Below are 20,381 nucleotides of genomic sequence, written 5' to 3' on the forward strand. Positions count from 1 at the left end.
CATCTGTATCTGACTCACAATCAAGCAGTGTCACTCCTCATGTCCAAGATATTCTGTTTTCTGATTCTGACGTCCTTGACTTACTCATATCTCTTGACGAAACCAAAGCTTGTGGCATTGACAGCTTTAGCCCAAAAATCTTCAAACACTGTGCAGGGCCATTACTTCATATAATTTACCATCTTTTTCACACGAGTATATCATGCAGTTTTATTCCTCTTGACTGGCGCACTCATTGTGTGGTTCCTGTGTACAAATCTGGGGACAAAAGTTCTGTGAGCAGCTACAGACCCATCTCACTGTTATGTATTTTATCGAAGGTTCTAGAAAGAATTGTGTATAATAATATAATTAACCGTGTCAGAGAACAATCCACCAAACATCAGTTTGGTTTCTTTCCTAGAAGATCTACGTTACAGCAGCTACTAGTATTTGCAGAAAAAGTCTTTGAACCTAACAAATGTGAAGTGGATGTAGTATACATGGATTTCAAGAAAGCTTTTGACTCTGTCTCTCACCACCACTTACTTGGCAAATTACAAACCTTTGGAATAACTGGTAAAGCAAGACAGTGGTTTGAAGCATATCTACACAATCGCTATCAATGTGTCAAGATAGGAGATTCGCTGTCAGAATTATGTTATGTACATTCAGGGGTGCCCCAAGGAAGTGTCTTAGGACCTTTGTTATTCGTCATTTTCATTAACAACCTACCCGAATTCATTCAATTTGCAACTCCTTTTATATACGCTGATGACACCAAACTTCTATATGCAATTAGATCTCGTGAAGATACTGCAAAGTTACAAACTGATATCAACAGAGCTTCTAATTGGAGCACCCTGACTGACTTACTTTTCAACGAATCCAAATTTATTCATTTACGTTTCTTCTCGACTACAACAGTCCCCCCTACATACACCATCAATGGAAATCCTATTAAATGTCTAGCACAGCATAAAGATCTTGGAGTAACATTCACATCTGACTTCAGCTGGTCAGCACACTATAATAACATATGTACGAAAGCTTACCAAACCTTAGGACTTATCAGAAGAACATTCCAGGTTAACAGTGCTGAGGCAAAGAAACGTCTATACCTAGCACTAGTCAGATCACAACTATTATATTGTTCACAACTATTGAGGCCTCAACTAATGAGAGACATTACTGCACTAGAACACATTCAATGAAGAGCCACTAAATATATTCTTAACGATTATACATCCTCATACAAACTCAGACTGGAACAACTGCATCTCCTGCCTCTCATGTATCACTATGAACTCCAAGATATACTGTTTCTAATAAAATCATTAAAGTCACCCACTGATAATTTTAACATCTACAACTACATCACTTTTGCAAGAGGCAACACCAGATCTGGGATTAACCAAAAGCTGAATCATCCAAGGACATCATCAGTAACACAACATCATTTTTACTTTAACAGGATAGCCAGACTATACAATTACTTACCAGTCATTGATCTTTCACTGTCTACCAACACAATTAAATATCGTTTAACTAACTATTTATGGTCGCATTTTACTAATAACTTCAACCCTGAGAGAGCTTGTACATTTCACCTTTTGTGCCCTTGCCACCCCTGCTCTAGAGCGCCAATTTCTACCAATTTTAACAAACTCTAGTTATCTATTGTAATTATAAGTAACTAATAGTTGTAATTAAATAGTTATTGCATTGGATTGTATGTATGTTTCTTTGGCAGTGGGTATCTATTACCCACTGACCTTTAATGCAGTCTTGAACTGCATTAAAAAGTATTAAAAAATAAAAAAATACTGCCGGATTTATGCCTATTAGAAAGGCTGAGCCCCAGATTGTACATTCTAAAGTCAAAGTAAGCAAAAACAACTCACATATTCAGTAGCAAAAACAAGTCATGCATTAAGTTCCCTACTTGATACATCCGAAGATAAACAGCAAGAACCCACAATCGATCTTTATCTTTCTTGGGGTACGTTTGTTTACCAGCTGGAAGTGCCACCGATAACTTGTACAGCAATGGTAAGCTGCAAGCTTCAATTCGAGAAGGCATTCCGTTCCGTAGTTTAGTCCATCATTCCGTTCCGTTCCGTTCCGTAGAATAGACCCCACCATTTGTGTGTAGCTAAATTCTCTACAGGGCGATTTGTTTGCAGCTGAACTCTCTACATGGTAGTTTCTTTGTAGCTGAACTCTCTACAATGTAATTTCTTCTAGCTGAACTCTCTATGGGTGGCTTGTTTCTAGCTGATCGACCTCTCTACATAGTGACTTGCTTCTAGCTGAACTCTCTACAGGGTGACTTATTTGTAGCTGAACTCTCTACAAGGTAACTTCTTCTAGCTGATCTTTCTACAGGGTGATTTGTTTGTAGCTGAATTCTCTACAGGGCGATTTGTTTGTAGCTGAACTCTCTACATGGTAGTTTCTTTGTAGCTGAACTCTCTACGCTGTAACTTCTTCTAGCTGGACTCTCTACGGGTGGCCTGTTTCTAGCTGATCTCTCTATAGGGTGACTTGTTTCTAGCTGAACTCTCTACAACGCAACATCTTCTAGCTGATCTTTCTACAGGGTGATTTGTGTGTAGCTAAATTTTCTACAAGGCGATTTGTTTGCAGCTGAACTCTCTACAATGTAACTTCTTCTAGCTGAACTCTCTACGGGTGGCTTGTTTCTAGCTGATCTCTCTACAGGGTGACTTGTTTCTAGCTGAAGTCTCTACAGGGTGATTTATTTGTAGCTGAACTCTCTACAAGGTAACTTCTTCTAGCTGATCTTTCTACAGGGTGATTTGTTTGTAGCTGAATTCTCTACAGGGCGATTTGTTTGTAGCTGAACTCTCTACATGGTAGTTTCTTTGTAGCTGAACTCTCTACAATGTAACTTCTTCTAGCTGAACTCTCTACGGGTGGCTTGTTTCTAGCTGATCTCTCTACAGGGTGACTTGTTTCTAGCTGAATTCTCTACAGGGTGATTAGTTTGTAGCTGAACTCTCTACAAGGTAACTTCTTCTAGCTGATCTTCCTACAGGGTAATTTGTTTGTAGCTGAACTCTCTACAGGGCGATTTGTTTGCAGCTGAACTCTCTACATGGTAGTTTCTTTGTAGCTGAACTTTCTACAATGTAATTTCTTCTAGCTGAACTCTCTACAGGATGACTTGTTTCTACCTGATCTCTGTCCAGGGTGACTTGTTCCTAGCTGAACTCTCTACAGGTGATTTGTTTGCAGCTGAACTCTCTTACATGGTGGTTTCTTTGTAGCTGAACTCTCTACAAAGTGACTTCTTCTAGCTGATCTATCTACAGGATGACTTGTTTCTAGCTGAACTCTCTACAGTGTGATCTGTTCATAGCGGAACTTTCTACTGGGTGATTTGTTTGCAGCTAAACTCTTTGCATGATTGTTTCTTTGTAACTGAACTCTCTACAAGGTAACTTCATCTAGCTGATCTCTCTACAGGGTAATTTGTTTGTAGCTGAATTCTCTACAGGGTGGTTTATTTGAGCTGAACTCTCTACATGATGATGGCTTCTTTGTAGCTGAACCCTCTATAAGGTACCTTCTTCTAGCTGATCTGACTACAGGGTGACTTGTTTGTAGCTAAATTCTCTACAGAATAACTTGCAATGTAATATTACTGAGTAAATTATAAATGCAGCTGAATGCTTTATTAGGGTGACTGTTCTATTAGAGTATCTCGATCTCGCATTTGCTGCACGTAGTTGCCTTTCGAATCATAACTCAGTGATTTGTAATTCGATTCTTCTTTACTACTGCAAGAACTTTCTATGATGATTATTCCAGCTACATACTGATTTTCAGCTCGTTGGTCTAAGCGGTTTGCCTGGTAGACACGAAAACTAATAGTTTTTATATTCATAAAAATCGATCGCGTAATTTTGACACTGGTTGGGTTTTGTGTCATATCTCCATGGTCTTTATCCCGATTCCTTTCAAACCAAAAAAGGCAGTCCTACGATAGTTGCTCCATCTACATATCAAGTTTCAACTGATTCCTCCAAGGGGTTTACCCTGTAGGCGTGACAGACCTTCGACCTTATTTTACGCAAATAATCGGTCATAACTCCGTGATTGGTCATCGGATTCCTACCAAAGTTGGTACGGAGATCCGCCTTAATGAGACCATTAAGTGTGCCAAATTTCAGCCCAATCCGAGCACGAATTCGTGTTTTATGGCGAATTTTGCGAAGTGTGAGAAATGAAAAAGAAAAAAACGAAGAAATTAAAACGACATTTTGTTTGCTCGTATCTCGGAAATGGCTGGACCGATTTTCTTCAAATTAGGTATGTAGACTCCCCTAACTGGACGGCACGTCTCTAGAAAATTTAGTTCCAATCGGATAAGGGATCACAGAGCTACATAGGTGTGAAAATTGCGTTTTCTTTCTTCCTGTTAATATACTCACTGTGTGGCGCGCCGACTTCTTGGGCCGCACGACACACTACCGTGTGTCTTGATATTGTTCATTTTGACCTTGGTGCAAAGTATATACAATTCTGCCAATGGCACATTAATGTAAAGATTTGCATTTTAGTAGGCTAGGCTTGTGTCAAATATGCTAGCATAAAGCATAATAGGCTGGAATGCTATACTAGATGAGATACTATACTATACTAGATACTAATGCATAAAGCATATTAGATGGAGTGGATATAGATCGATACTCCTTATTATTATCAATTTACCACAGACCGGGAAGGACAAGTACAAAAGGTGTAAGCCTTAATAGAGCATTCAGTGGAAATTACAATCATAGATAATAGACAAGGGGTGTCTATCATCTGTGCTGCAATAGAGTACCCAAACGCAATAAATAGATATATTATACTCTCTAATAGTACAGTCACTTTGTGGTGAAATACTCTAAAAGAGCATTTTACTGATTAGAATATTAATGTTCCAAGATAATTGTATGAAATGTTGCTAACCTAGGAACATAATGCAAGCATAATGGGAACATTGAAGAGCATAATAGGTGAAAATTTGGGGAATTCCTGAAGGCGTTTTGGGTTAAATTCTGAGCATGTTTGACTCAGTCCTACATTTTGAGCATGTATTAAATTATACAGTGGAATCTCGAGTACCCTTATCCGAACCTCTATTATCCTTGTAGTTTATATTGACCATGATAAACTTTGAGTTAGATAGAGGGAGCCTGCATTTATACAGCCCAAGGGAGTGACCATGAGTGCTATGTAGTGATCATGACTCCCCCTCAGCCCACTAAACTGCATATAGCACTAACTGATAACAACATTACTTTTATTTAGGTTATAATATAGCATATAATAGCATGAATTTCTAGTTACGTACATTTCTGAGATACAGATGGTACTATGTACCAGACTGCTCAGATAAGAGAGGTTCCACTGTAAAAGACACGTAGCTAGGAAAGTATATATATATAGTAGCTAGTTAGAATATATAGGTTCCAGCCAATCTCTAGCAGATTGTTCAATATTCTTGTAATGCTTATAATATGCCTATATACAAGTACGTGACATGAGTAAAATGTTGTAATGCAGAAAATTTATATCTTTATAGTGCAGCGACATCTTTTTTTAAATTGTAGACTTTAGTCATCTACAATTGTCAGTTGCATTGTAGCTAGGTGGCTAGCTAGTTGCTAACATTAGCCTTTCCAACATATGCATGCATATATAATTATTATATATATGTGTAACAAAATGAAGCACCATAAATAATTATTATGAGTGCTCTATAAAGCCACATTATCGGTGTCTGTGTTGCCATCACAGTTCATTGGATCTCAGTGCTACTTGCATTTTTACTGGTCTCTCTCTATGTAGCTCACATGCATGTTTATGCTTGCATGCTAGCATGGAACTTGTCACAGGTTGGTGGATCCTTGTATGCCGGAGACAGATTTTGTTGCACTTCAGTACCAATCAGCAATTGCAGGTGTACATGTCTATATTATTATTGAATTTCCAAATTTTAAAAGAATAAAGCATGTACTGTGTATGCTTTGGTACAGCTATGCCAAAAAGGCACCTGTTGAGCTGAAATGGTCGATGTTAAGTAGTGAACTGCAAAAATCAAGCTTGTAGCCCTAGCTTTCATTTGCATTAGTTATATAGTAAGACAGAGTCAGTCAGCAGAAAATTCCACTTGTATATAAATTATGACTTACAACATTAGTCACAATTACAACCACCAGGAGTAGCATCTCTCATGGCCTAGTTTATCGTCATTAATTTGTTGGAGCAATCCTCTGTTTGGCTTGCTTGGACATGTTTCCATATTTTTCAGTTTGTTGCCTGGTACTCCTTTGTGGGAGTGCTTCATTTTCCCACTCCCTGCAGTGTGCTCAATAGACTGCAGGGCTTTCTGGTTAAAGCCACTGTTAGGGGTTGATTGTGTGTTGGCTGGCAGTTCATGCAGTGTTTTGTAGGTTAGTTCTTAATTTTCTTTTTTTGCACACAATACTAGTTAAGGCCACTTCAACTAAATTACTTGTTTCTCGGACCCGACCGACCCATAAGATTTGTAAATGAAATGTTTTTGTTCATTTTTAAAGATCACGTGTTCGATCGCATGAGTTTACGGCATCAATAATATTGTTGGCCATCCGGCGGATCTAGATGGGTTTCTGGGGTTTCGACAGAAACCCCCTTTTAAATTTTGCTCAGTGGCTGTCTAAATACATAAACATTGTTGTACTGACAATTTATCATAGCAAACAACTATATATACCATTGTATTTCAGTAGAATGCATACAGTTGCACTTTACTAACACCATTTATAGCTATTATATCCTCTCAGCAACACTTCACTTTTCATCTCCCACTGCATTAAAAACGATCGAGATACTCTAATAGAGCAGTCATGTAACTACTCTAATAGAGCAATCAAAGCTACAGCTTGTAGTCACTATATGTGCCCTATAGTTAGCTACGGTATTTACTATGTAAAGCATTGGATTTATTGTAATTGGTAACTAAAAATCGCCTAAAATCCGATCTCAGAGCTTCTAAAATTTCCAAATTTTCCAGAGAAATGTCATCAGATGCCTTATTCAGCTGTACTAGCCCCCTTTTAAAAATCCTAGATCCGCCACTGATATCTGCTATTGCATGCAGATGCGTGAGACCGCTTGCATCAGCGTTGAAACCGGGTCACTACTGCTGACCCGGATGACCCACTGACCCGGATAGCAATCCGGGTCAGACCCGGATTTGACCCGGATGTGACCCGGATTAAATTAAACCGAGGCGCGCGATAAGAGCTATGTTTCGGGTATTCTCGAGCGACTCAGGCGGCGAGACTACGTTTTGAGCGTTCGATTCGTGTTGAGTAAACGAGTAGTTATGTGATAACTAAGCCGGTAAGTTTATAATTTAAAATCAGTCAGTGGGTTTGGTTCCACGTAGCTACTGTGAGTTTACAGACAGCAATTGAGTGTGGCTTCGTACATACTTAGTATTGCAATTTCCCAATATATTAAAATGGGTGTGGCTCACAAAAGTACTTATCCTGCTGCAAGACTAGACCTAGACTATATACAACTCATACATTAATCGATTAGTGGGCGTTGCCCCACGTAAGCTTGCAGACAGAAACGGACACAGTTTCATGCTACAGACTGTACTTATTAATGAATTGGCGTGGCTGAGCGTATGTTTGTAACGCGATAAGTGGGCGTGGCTCACGAAAGAGCTACGCGACTAGCGTTTATAGGTTCCACGTCGTCAAACGATCAATTTCGTTTCTCACGTGATCCAATCCGGGTCAGACCCGGATAATTTGTAAACCGGGTCAGACCTGGATGACCCGGTTGACCCGATCCGGTTTCAACGCTGGCTTGCATGTCTGATAGTGATATATTAAACCTGCCTAAAAAATAATAAATAGCTATGAGAAACTTTGCCAGGCCTTATTGCTATAGAATTCTTTGTTGCTGAAAGGAATCAAAAAGTCACAAAATCTGCTATATCTATAGCCGGTAAGGAGTGCTAAAGGGCTTTTTTGCGCCGGCGCTTATTACAAGCACCTGCGCGAAAGAGTGGTCAGGTATCTAACCGCAACCATTGTTCTGACGTACCGGATAGACGCCTTAGTAGATAGATTCTTTAACTGTAGTTTGATTGGTATGTCTAATAAATATCGCTGCAAAATAATAGTAACAGTATTACTGGTTGTCGTGTTAGTGTGTTGCATTGGCTATGCTCCGTACGATGAAAGCCATGGAAGTGAAGTGTCCATCTTACAGTTCACTGACTTGAGTCGATCACACCCGAGATCACACGGTCGTAGACGAGGTCGTGCATCTCGAAGGCGTGGCCATACATCACTCTCTGATACGACATACGAAGCTGATAGCAAGCTTCCCAAGCAGCTGCCTACAATGTCAAAACTGATAACAGCGATTCAAAACGGAAAATACCCTCCGCTCATGAATTATAATCTCTCTGATGATGAGGTCACAATGGTAGCTCAATTATTCAACATCAAAGGATTGAATTCAAGCGTTTCACTACAGCGAGAGTTCTTGGGATGCCCAGCAAAAACCGTTGTTCGTGATACGGGTATTCACGAGTTTGTGGATGGAAGATTTATTATTACCAAACAATATCAAACATGTAAGGAGTTGTCGTTCAAGAAGCAACGTGGTGTGGTTGGATTAGTCAGCTTCCCAGGATCAGGTAACTCCTGGGTACGTCAACTATTGGAGACCAGTACAGGTGTATTCACTGGATCTGTATATTGTGACAAAAGCTATGTTCAAGCTGGAATGGTTGGTGAGGGAGTTCGGTCAGAGTTTGTTGTAGCAGTTAAATGCCACAATTATAATAGAGAATCTTTTAAAAAATTTACAAAACTAATATATGTCATTAGGAGTCCTTTTGATGCAATTTTGGCTGAATTTACAAGGAAAGCTGTTCATATTGATGGTACATCTACAAATGCTAGTTCAAAGCATGTTGCTGAACTCAGGAGCACAGACCTTAGTAAGTAGCATGTATTTATGTACTTGTGCATAAGTGGATGTTTTAACTAGATTTTAATTTTGTGTGCATGTCAGACTTGGTATTGGGTCAGGTCATCCGGATTAGCTGATTTGGATAGAATTTTGTCTGGGTCTCATCTGCTCTTTATTGAATATCTGGGTCTGACCCATACATTAGCAAGCTTGATTTTATTGGTAGAAATGTGGTTATGTAGCATACTCACCCACATGGAGCCACGCCCACCATTCAGAAAATATGTGTTTATGCTGTCAGTAGGAATATGTGAAGCCATGCCCACTTATTGTGATTGCATACTACTATCTATTGGAATACATGAATCATATCCACTACTGGGATTGCTACCTGTAGCCATAGGTAATGATTCGCAACAGCGACATCATGCATTCCCAAAGGAACTAATGGTTTTATGTACGAGCGCAATGGTCATTACAGGTCCAGATTTTGAGTGGTCATATCTCGCTAAGTCTATATTCTTGCTTCCTGGATTAATCCAGTTTTCCTTTCACTGTTACATTGGGTCAGTTTTAACAAATCATGGTATTATGCAGCCAGTTTGTCTCCAACTTCATCGCTATGGCAACAATTTTTGCAGCATGACAAAGACAAGGTACGAGATTTTTTTGGCATTACATTGAATTTGTGTTTGAATTCCTCCCAACCTATATAAAATGCACTATATGCTACTGCATATTATAGTCTTAACTAAATAAAGGCTCAGATTAGTAGTTATTTTGCTCTATTCCTTTTTATTGCTGTTCTTTAAACCTAAATTTCATGCCTTGTGACAGTTGGAGATGCTATGACTCTATACATGTAACCATGTGAACTAAGGTTGAAATCTGTGACAGTGACATAGTCTTGCTTGACAGTGACAATAAAAGCATATATCCTACCTTGCAAAATGTGCCTTGGGAGCATTATGTATATATCCTGATCATTTTTTCATGTTTAGCATTGGAAACAATGCCATTAATTTTGCAGTTATTGCACCATTACAAACTCTCTGCAACTGGATGATAAGTTAGTTATCTTGATAGCTATCTAATCAGTTATCTTGATAACTATCTGATCATCCAGTAGTGGAGCTGGTCTGTCCAGTAGTTATAAATGAGCCCGGCACTTTGAAACTCTCACACATATACACTGAGAGATAAAGCTGCATGCTATGTAGTATAGTTCATGATGCTGTGAGCCAATTGAGTTTTTATCTTGTGCACCACCAGAGCAATTTGCATTTGATACATATGTGGTCCATATCAAGACTGAAAGTGGGACCTGGTTTACCTACTGACCCGAGTAGTAATCCAGATGGGCTCTAACACGGAAGTGACTAGGTTTAATTTGCATGTGTTAATAACTGGCATAAATTTGGGCTTGATTTTGAATGCAAGACCTGGTGACAGACTAGCTATACAGCTGTACTACAACATAAATCCTGCATTTATCGCATAAATTATAAAGGTTATTATGATAGATAGGAAGGAGTGTCAGTAAAAGGAAATAATAAATGAGCAGTTATCAAACATTATTGTATAAGCAATGCTTGATAAATGGGAGTGCAACAACCTACATGACTCCAAGTACTGTATGCATGCCTACAGACAGCAACAGGTAACCTTGACATTAACGTGAGCATAGCTCTAAGTACACTTACAGGCCACACTGAACTGTTTGTGCCCACATACGTAAATTAATATCACTTTGTTGTTAACACACAAATACTAGTAGACTTAGTCTTCTTAATATTTCCAATCCATAAAAGGCATACTATGAAGGATATATGTGACCTGGTCTGTGAAAAGGGGTCTTATAACCTTTTCAATTGCATGTACTTGGCAACCTGTAACTTGACTTGTGAATGTGGTATCATCCTGACATTTGGTCCCCGTATACCCCTAGTATATAAAGCTATGGCTTGGAGTAATGTGAAGGTGATAGGGTGAAAACATGAGGAATTATGATTAGTCAAACTTGACAGTGTAGAAAGGCTATCAGACCCCTTTTTGCAGACTGGATCACATAACTATGCACTTGTAGCATAAGCTACCGATTATCAACTGGTATCTTTTATTGGCCTAACAATTTTGCATAAAAGCAATGAATTCTTGTACTTGTCTGTTAAATTATTCTAATGAATATACTCTCCTCTTTTATAGGACTTTAGGCATCAGAGAATAGGCCAAGACCAACAATATACCAGTGCTGTAAATATACAACCTCAGGTTTTATAGTAATGAATTGGCAGGTTGTTCTGTTTAATCTTCAAGAAGGTTAAAAACAAGGACCAATCTAAAGACTTGTAGTTTTCATTGTTGATGTAAAAATAGTTCATATTTGTTAACCTGTTTGTGGCTATATCTCACATTTCAATTGGACACGTATGTTATTACACACTAAATTGCATCATTTATGGTGGAATCAGCCAGAGTTTCAGATGCATTGCATATTAGCACTTGGTCACGATAATTTATATTATGGAAATATATATATGTAATATATAAACCATGGCTACGAGGTGTATTGCACTTATATGCACCCTGACTCCGAAGTCAGAGGAAGTTTACTGTTGATAAATGCCAAGGTGAAGCCGAGGCATTTATCAACAGTAAACTTCCAATGACTGAGGAGGAGGGGTGTACATAAGTGCAATGCACTGTGTTGAGCCATGGTTCATATGATATATACCAGGGGCAGATCCAGACTTATAGAAAGGGAGGGGGGGGGGGGGGGGGGGGGTCAAAAATGAACTGAGCACTACATTGTCTCTGGTTTGATAAGGTGAGACCACAAAAAAAACCATGTCACAGCCAGCTGACAATAGCTGCCCACCTCACCAACCACGCATTTATAGCTGATAAAGTACATAAAAATCCTTTAATAGCTCACTACACACTGTTCTAATACTGTGACTGCTTTATTAGAGTGACTGCTCTATTAGAGTATCTCGATCTTGGTATACTAAAATTTTTGGGAGGGGAGCCCCTTTTGACCCCCTCCCCCCCCCATATCCACCCCTGATATATACCATGTTTCTAAATTAATCTGCACTATATTACTGGCTAACAACCCATATGCACACAAACCAACTTAAAGTATATGCTTACACTTAATTTCCCATAGTTTGGCATGGTAGACACACTGGTAGCGTTCCTCTCGCAATTCAGTACACACTGAAGAATCGAATTGATTGTGGGACTTAGTAAACATATCTCCGTATATTCCCAGGACTTGTCCGTTCATATCAACAAATGTAGGAGCAACGTTACTTGCTGCAACCCATCATCGAAGTCGCGAGGTATGGTTATAAAATGAATCCAGAATCTTACTGGCTGGGGTGATTGATCGCCTAGCATGACAAAAGGCTATTAGCCTGAGTCATCTGGGTGATTAATCATGCTAGTGTGGGCGTCGTTCATCCGCCCACGTTGGGCTATCAGCCCATAATCATGACACAGTAATGTGTCACGTGACTTCCCAGGTGGGTATATATATACTCACCTGTGGGTTGTGGTGTATATGCCCTATATGCAACCAGCGGTGCCTTTGAAGTTTCACATGATCATGGTATATATATATATATATTTGGCGGTGTACAAAGGTTAATAATACTACTTTGCATGGTTTAAGTCTACTACACAGAGCATTAAAACAAATCGGTATACAAAAATGGGACCACAATTAATTTATAGCTGAAGGACCACCAGAAAGGATGGTGAATACTAGACATTCATAGGGCCTTTCTTCACTGAGTTAAGAATTAATAATCGGTCTACTTAGTTTGTGAGTACAGATTGATATGTTATGGAATAGATTTTAGGCCATTGTTGTTTTTAAATGTAAATGTTTGCTACACCATGTTATAAATGACTTTGTGTCGTTGCAGGTGAAGTTTCTGATAAGTGGCAAGAGAAAGTTATTCGGATGAAGAATGAATGGTTACGTCATATTACCACTTGTCTTCAGTCAGCAGAAGTCCCTATTTTAGTTGTAAAATTTGAAAACTTGAAGTCAAATTTATTTGTGGAAGTAAAAAGAATGTTAGACTTCCTAGAAGTTCCTTATACAGACAGAGATATAGAGTGCACTATAAATTCAAATGTTGAAAGTTTTCACCGTCAACACCATGATAAGACTTTTGATCCTTACTCTCCACAGCAGAAGCAATCAATACTTGACATAATTAGAGAAGCTAATGTAATACTAAATCAATTTGATGTGAATTATGACATAGATTAAAATATATAAGTTTCATTTCTGAATCAGTAAATTAATTGCTCTATGCATATTACTTTGTGTCAAACTTGCAGTTAATATTATAAATGTACATTCATGCAACATTATTGGACACTTCGGAAGCATATGAAGGGAGTTCCTGGATGTTCAAAAATTCCTTTTTGGAATTAACTTTACATGTAGCAGGAATACCAAGTTGTCAAAGTTTGGCAGTACAAAGGTACAGAAAAGTAGTTAAAATAACAGTATAGCTAACGGGAAAGGTCAAAATTATAGATAGTCCAAAATAACGTGTTGAAAGTATTCTAATAGAACAGTCATGGAGACGATTATAGTAAAATGCTTCCTGAAAAGAAGAGTGTTACAATAGGACTAAAAGCTTTAGAATACTTCAAATTATCATAGCTAGATTTTTAGTCTTCTGTTTATTGAGAATTCAAGTTATATTTGATTTATTAATCTCTGTCAATTGTCATGGATACTAATATCTCATGACCCATAAATTACATTAATTTTATTGAAATCATCCACTAATTTAAAATTACAAGTTTCATTTTTGCATAGTCCTGGTACCCTTGCATGGCAGGACATTTATGGCTGGTCAACCACTTGAAGTATAGCTCCACGAGGCAGAACCTTATAGGGACAGATTTGGGAAGGTATGGTGAAAATGTGGGTAAGGAATTATAACTTATAGATACATGATAAATTATGGTGATAAAGGTATCTAATCCAAAACAGCCAAGCTGTAAAAAAGGTGTGCGGCCCTTAAAAAGGCTACGGTGAAAAAAGATGTGAAATCCAAGGTGGCGGCCAAGAAATGGCTGTGATGGTAGGTTAATGATAAAAATTTTAATAACGAAAATTCAGGTGAATTTGGTGCCGCTTGGTCTTGGCCCAAAATTCACCTGAATTGCGTTATTAAATTTTTTACCATTAACCTACCATCACAGCCATTTCTTGGCCGCCACCTTGGATTTCACATCTTTTTTCACCATAGCCTTTTTAAGGGCCGCACACTTTTTTTACAGCTTGGCTGTTTTGGATTAGATTTCATTTCTTTTTGTATTTGTATACCCCAACTATGGCCGGCTTTGAGACTTTATAACCTATCTTCTTTTTCTTTATCACAGGAAGAAGAAAAGATGAAGAAGATGTACTTTAAATATTTTATCAGTAAATGTACAAATTATATATGTGACTGGGCTTGCGAAAACAGGGCGTGTGGGCACATGATTTTTGCCTACTTTTTCAAACGTCCTTGGCTCATAATGTTTTATACCACTATGCTATGACAATGAAACTTTTAGTACTTAGTAAGCATGTAATTGGATTTATGATGCAAGTTACAGAATGCAAATATTCTGTTCCAGTACTGAGATATTACCTTCTGTGTGACAGGGTGTAGTTTGTGCTCACATACCCTGTTTTTGCAGGCCCGGTCACATATATAATACATATATTGATTACAGAAATCTCCATGGTGGTTCTTTGTAACTGAACACTCTACAAGGTGACTTCTTCTATAAATGCTCTCTCTACAGGGTGAATTGTTTGTAGCTGAACGATCTACAAGGTAACTTCTTGTATCTGATCTCTCTACAGGGTGATTTGTTTGTAGCTGAATTCTGTACAGATGATTTGTTTGCAGCTGAGTTCTTTGCAGAATGGTTTCTTTGTAGCTGAACTCTCTACAAGGTAACTTCTTCTAAATGATCTTTCTACAGGGCAATTTGTTTGTGGCTGAATTTTCTACGGGGTGATTTCTTTGCAGCTGAACTCTCTACATGGTGATTTCTTTGTAGTTGACCTCTCTGCAAGGTGATCCTTCTAGCTGATCTCTCTACCGGATGACTTGTTTGTAGCTGAACTCTCTAGAGGGTGATTTATTTGTAGTTGAACTCTCTACAAGGTAACTTCTTCTAGCTGATCTTTCTACAGGGTGATTTGTTTGTAGCTGAATTCTCTACAGGACGATTTGTTTGCAGCTAATCTGCTGAACTCTCTACAATGTAACTTTTTCTAGCTGAACTCTCTACGGGTGGCTTGTTTCTAGCTGATCTCTCTACAGGGTGACTTGTTTGTAGCTGAACTCTCTACAGGGTGATTTGTTTGTAGCTGAACTCTCTACAAGGTAACTTCTTCTAGCTGATCTTTCTACAGGGTGATTTGTTTGTAGCTGAATTCTCTACAGGGCAATTTGTTTGAAGTTGAACTCTCTACATGGTAGTTTCTTTGTAGCTGAACTCTCTACAATGTGACTTCTTCTAGCTGAACTCTCTACAGGATGACTTGTTTCTAGCTGATCTCTCTACGGGTGACTTGTTTCTAGCTGAACTCTCTACAGGGTGATTTCTTTGTAGCTGAACTCTCTACAAGGTAACTTCTTCTAGCTGACCTTTCTACAGGGTGATTTGTTTGTAGCTGAATTCTCTACAGGGCAATTTGTTTGCAGCTGAACTCTCTACATGGTAGTTTCTTTGTAACTGAACTCTCTACAATGTAACTTCTTCTAGCTGAACTCTCTACAAGGTGACTTGTTTGTAGCTGAACTCTCTACAGGGTGATTTGTTTGTAGTTGAACTTTCTACAAGGTAACTTCTTCTAGCTAATCTTTCTACAGGGTGATTTGTTTGTAGCTGAATTCTCTGCAGGGCGATTTGTTTGCAGCTGAACTCTCTACATGGTAGTTTCTTTGTAGCTGAACTCTCTACAATGTGACTTCTTCTAGCTGAACTCTCTACGGGTGGCTTGTTTCTAGCTGATCGATCTCTCTACATAGTGACTTGTTTCTAGCTGAACTATCTACAGGGTGACTTATTTGTAGCTGAACTCTCTACAAGGTAACTTCTTCTAGCTGATCTTTCTACAGGGTGATTTGTTTGTAGCTGAATTCTCTACAGGGCGATTTGTTTGTAGCTGAACTCTCTACATGGTAGTTTCTTTGTAGCTGAACTCTCTACAATGTAACTTCTTCTAGCTAAACTCTCTACGGGTGGCTTGTTTCTAGCTGATCTCTCTACAGGGTGACTTGTTTCTAGCTGAACCCTCTACAGGGTGATTTGTTTGTAGCTGAACTCTCTACAGGGCGATTTGTTTGCAGCTGAACTCTCTACATGGTAGTTTCTTTGTAGCTGAACTTTCTACAATGTAATTTCTTCTAGCTGAACTCTCTACAGGATGACTTGTTTCTAGCTGATCTCTGTCCAGGGTGACTTGTTCCTAGCTGAACTCTCTACAGGTGATTTGTTTGCAGCTGAACTCTCTTACATGGTGGTTTCTTTGTAGCTGAACTCTCTACAAAGTGACTTCTTCTAGCTGATCTATCTACAGGATGACTTGTTTCTAACTGAACTCTCTACAGTGTGATCTGTTCATAGCGGAACTTTCTACTCAGTGATTTGTTTGCAGCTAAACTCTTTGCATGATTGTTTCTTTGTAACTGAACTCTCTACAAGGTAACTTCTTCTAGCTGATCTCTCTACAGGGTAATTTGTTTGTAGCTGAATTCTCTACAGGGTGATTTATTTGAGCTGAACTCTCTACATGATGGCTTCTTTGTAGCTGAACCCTCTATAAGGTACCTTCTTCTAGCTGATCTGACTACAGGGTGACTTGTTTGTAGCTGAATTCTCTACAGAATAACTTGCAATGTAATATTACTGAGTAAATTATAAATGCAGCTGAATGCTTTATTAGGGTGACTGTTCTGTTAGAGTATCTCGATCTCGCATTTGCTGCACGTAGTTGCCTTTCGAATCATAACTCAGTGATTTGTAATCCGATTCTTCTGTACTACTGCAAGAACTTTCTATGATGATTATTCCAGCTATATACTGATTTTCAGCTCGTTGGTCTAAGCGGTTTGCCTGGTAGACACGAAAACTAATAGTTTTTTTTATTCATAAAAATCGATCGCGTAATTTTGACACTGGTTGGGTTTTGTGTCATATCTCCATGGTCTTTATCCCGATTCCTTTCAAAAAGACACTCCTACGATGGTTGCTCCATCTACATATCAAGTTTCAACTGATTCCTCCAAGGGGTTTACCCTGTAGGCGTGACTTACCTTCGACCTTATTATACGCAAATAATCGGTCATAACTCCGTGAATGGTCATCGGATTCCTACCAAAATTGGTACGGAGATCCGCCTTAATGAGACCGTTAAGTGTGCCAAATTTCAGCCCAATCCGAGCACGAATTCGTGTTTTATGGCGAATTTTGCGAAGTGTGCGAAATGAAGAAGATGAAGAAGAAAAAAAACGAAGAAATTAAAACGAAATTTTGTTCGCTCGTATCTCGGAAATGGCTAGAGCGATTTTTTTCAAATGTGGTATGTAGATTCCCCTAACTGGGCGGCACGTCTCTAGAAAATTTGGTTCCAATCGGATAAGGGATCACAGAGCTACATAGGTGTGAAAATTGCGTTTTCTTTCTTCCTGTTAATATACTCACTGTGTGGTGCGCCGACTTCTTGGGCCGCACGACACACTACCGTGTGTCTTGATATTGACCTTGGTGCAAAGTATATACAATTCTGCTAATGGCACATTAATGTAAAGATTTGCATTTTAGTAGGCTAAGCTTGTGTCAAATATGCTATACTAGATGAGATACTATACTATACTAGATACTAATGCATAAAGCATATTAGATGGAGTGGATATAGATCGATACTCCTTAATAGAGCATTCAGTGGAAATTACAATCATAGATAATAGACAAGGGGTGTCTATTATCTGTGCTGCAATAGAGTACCCAAACGCAATAAATAGATATATTATACTCTCTAATAGTACAGCCACTTTGTGGTGAAATACTCTAAAAGAGCATTTTACTGATTAGAATATTAATGTTCCAAGATAATTGTAAGAAATGTTGCTAACCTAGGAACATAATGCAAGCATAATGGGAACATTGAAGAGCATAATAGGTGAAAATTTGGGGAATTCCTGAAGGCGTTTTGGGCTAAATTCTGAGCATGTTTGACTCAGTCCTACATTTTAAGCATGTATTAAATTATACAGTGGAACATCGAGCTCCCTTATCTGAACCTCTATTATCCTTGTAGTTTATATTGACCATGATAAACTTTGAGTTAGATAGAGGGAGTCTGCATTTATACAGCCCAAGGGAGTGACCATGAGTGCTATGTAGTGATCATGACTCCCCCCTCAGCCCACTAAACTGCATATATAGCACTAACTGATAACAACATTACTTTTATTTAAGTTATAATATAGCATATAATAGCATGAATTTCTTAGTTACGTACATTTCTGAGATACAGATGGTACTATGTACCAGACTGCTCAGATAAGAGAGGTTCCACTGTAAAAGACAGGTAGCTAGGAAAGTATATATATAGTAGCTAGTTAGAATATATAGGTTCCAGCCAATCTCTAGCAGATTGTTCAATATTTTTGTAATGCTTATAATATGCTTATATACAAGTACGTGACATGAGTAAAATGTTGTAATGCAGAAAATTTATATCTTTATAGTGCAGCAACATCTCTTTTTTTTATTTGTAGACTTTAGTCATCTACAATTGTCAGTTGCATTGTAGCTAGGTGGCTAGCTAGTTGCTAACATTAGCCTTTCCAACATATGCATGCATATATATATATATATATATATATGTAACAAAATGAAGCACCATAAATAATTTTTATGAGTGCTCTATAAAGCCACATTATCGGTGTCTGTGTTGCCATCACAGTTCATTGGATCTCAGTGCATTTTTACTGGTCTCTCTCTCTATGTAGCTCACATGCATGTTTATGCTTGCATGCTGGCATGGAACTTGTCACAGGTTGGTGGATGCTTGCATGCCGGAGACAGATTTTGTTGCACCTCAGTACCAATCAGCAATTGCAGGTGTACATGTCTATATTATTATTGAATTTCCAAATTTTAAAAGAATGAAGCATGTACTGTGTATGCTTTGGTACAGCTATGCCAAAAGGCACCTGTTGAGCTGAAATGGTCGATGTTAAGGCCCCTATTCGGTGATTATTAGTTTCTCAGCCAGCCTTTCTAATTATTATGATGCGGGCGAGAGGGTATTACCATTATACCATTATTTTATCAAGACACACGATAGTGTGTCGTGCGGCCCAAGAAGCCGGCGCGCCACACCGTGAGTATATTGACAGGAAGAACGAAAACGTCATTTTCACACCTTTGTATCTCGGTGATCACTTATCTGATTGGAACCAAATTTGCTACACAGTTGCCCGCCAGCCAAGGGAGTCTACATTCCAAATTTGAAGGAAATCGCTCCAGCCATTTCCGAGATACGAGCTGCCAAAGTTTCGTGTTTTTTTTCTTCGTTTTTTTTCTTCTTCGTCTTTTCGCACACTTGCAAAAATTGCTATAACAAGCAAACGCGTACTCCGATCGCCTTGAAATTTGGCACACAGAAAGGGAGTCCAAAGGCGAATCCTAGCATCAAATTTGGTACAAATCCGATGAATGGTTCAGGAGTTATGACCGATTATTCGCGTAAAACAAGATCGATTTGTTGTCACGCCTACAGGATAAACCGCTTCATGGAATGAGTTGAAAATTGCTATGTAGATGGAGTAACCATCGTAGGAGTGCCTTTTAGTGGTTTGAAAGGAATCGAGATAAAGACCACGGAGATATGACACAAAACCCAACCTGTGTCACAATTACGCGATCGATTTTTAGTAATAAAAAAAGTATTAGTTTTCACGCCTACTAGGCAAACCGCTTAGAGCAATGAGCTGAAAATCGGTGTATAGCTGGAATAATCTTCATAGAAAGTCCTTGCAGTAGAACAGAAGAATCGGATTACAAACCACTGAGTTATGATTCGAAAGCCAACTCCGTGTAGCAAATGCGAGATCGAGATACTCTAATAGAACAGTCACCCTAATAGAGCATTCGGCTAATTTATTTACTCCATTATAGAATTTTATTACATCACAAGTTATTCTGTAGGGAGTTCAGCTGCAAACAGTTAATCTTATAGACAGTTCAGCAAGAAGACAGTCACCATGTGGAGAGTTAAGCAAATATATCACTATAGAGATTCAGAACATTACAAGTCACACTGAAGAAAGTTCAGCTATAAACAAGTCATGCACTGT

At 38.6% G+C, this 20,381-nt stretch overlaps 1 protein-coding gene across 1 annotated transcript; it reads left to right on the forward strand.

Annotated features, from left to right (window-relative positions):
- Positions 1–8,089: 8,089 nt before the first annotated feature.
- LOC136258226 (WSCD family member CG9164-like) lies at positions 8,090–13,365 on the forward strand. The gene is made up of 3 exons (XM_066051562.1): positions 8,090–8,146; positions 8,207–9,007; positions 12,912–13,365. The coding sequence occupies exons 2-3, from the start codon at positions 8,404–8,406 to the stop codon at positions 13,262–13,264; spliced, it is 957 nt and encodes a 318-aa protein (XP_065907634.1). The 5' UTR covers positions 8,090–8,146; positions 8,207–8,403; the 3' UTR covers positions 13,265–13,365.
- The last annotated feature ends 7,016 nt before the right edge of the window (positions 13,366–20,381 follow it).

Source organism: Dysidea avara, chromosome 6 (assembly GCF_963678975.1).
Source record: "Dysidea avara chromosome 6, odDysAvar1.4, whole genome shotgun sequence".
NCBI classification, from domain to species: domain Eukaryota; kingdom Metazoa; phylum Porifera; class Demospongiae; order Dictyoceratida; family Dysideidae; genus Dysidea; species Dysidea avara.

Bases quoted from the DNA above. Each gene is read 5' to 3' on its own strand.
- LOC136258226 (XM_066051562.1), top strand. From the start codon at position 8,404: ATGTCAAAACTGATAACAGCGATTCAAAACGGAAAATACCCTCCGCTC. The intron at 9,008-12,911 runs GTAAGTAGCATG...GTGTCGTTGCAG, and splicing joins ACTCAGGAGCACAGACCTTA to GTGAAGTTTCTGATAAGTGG.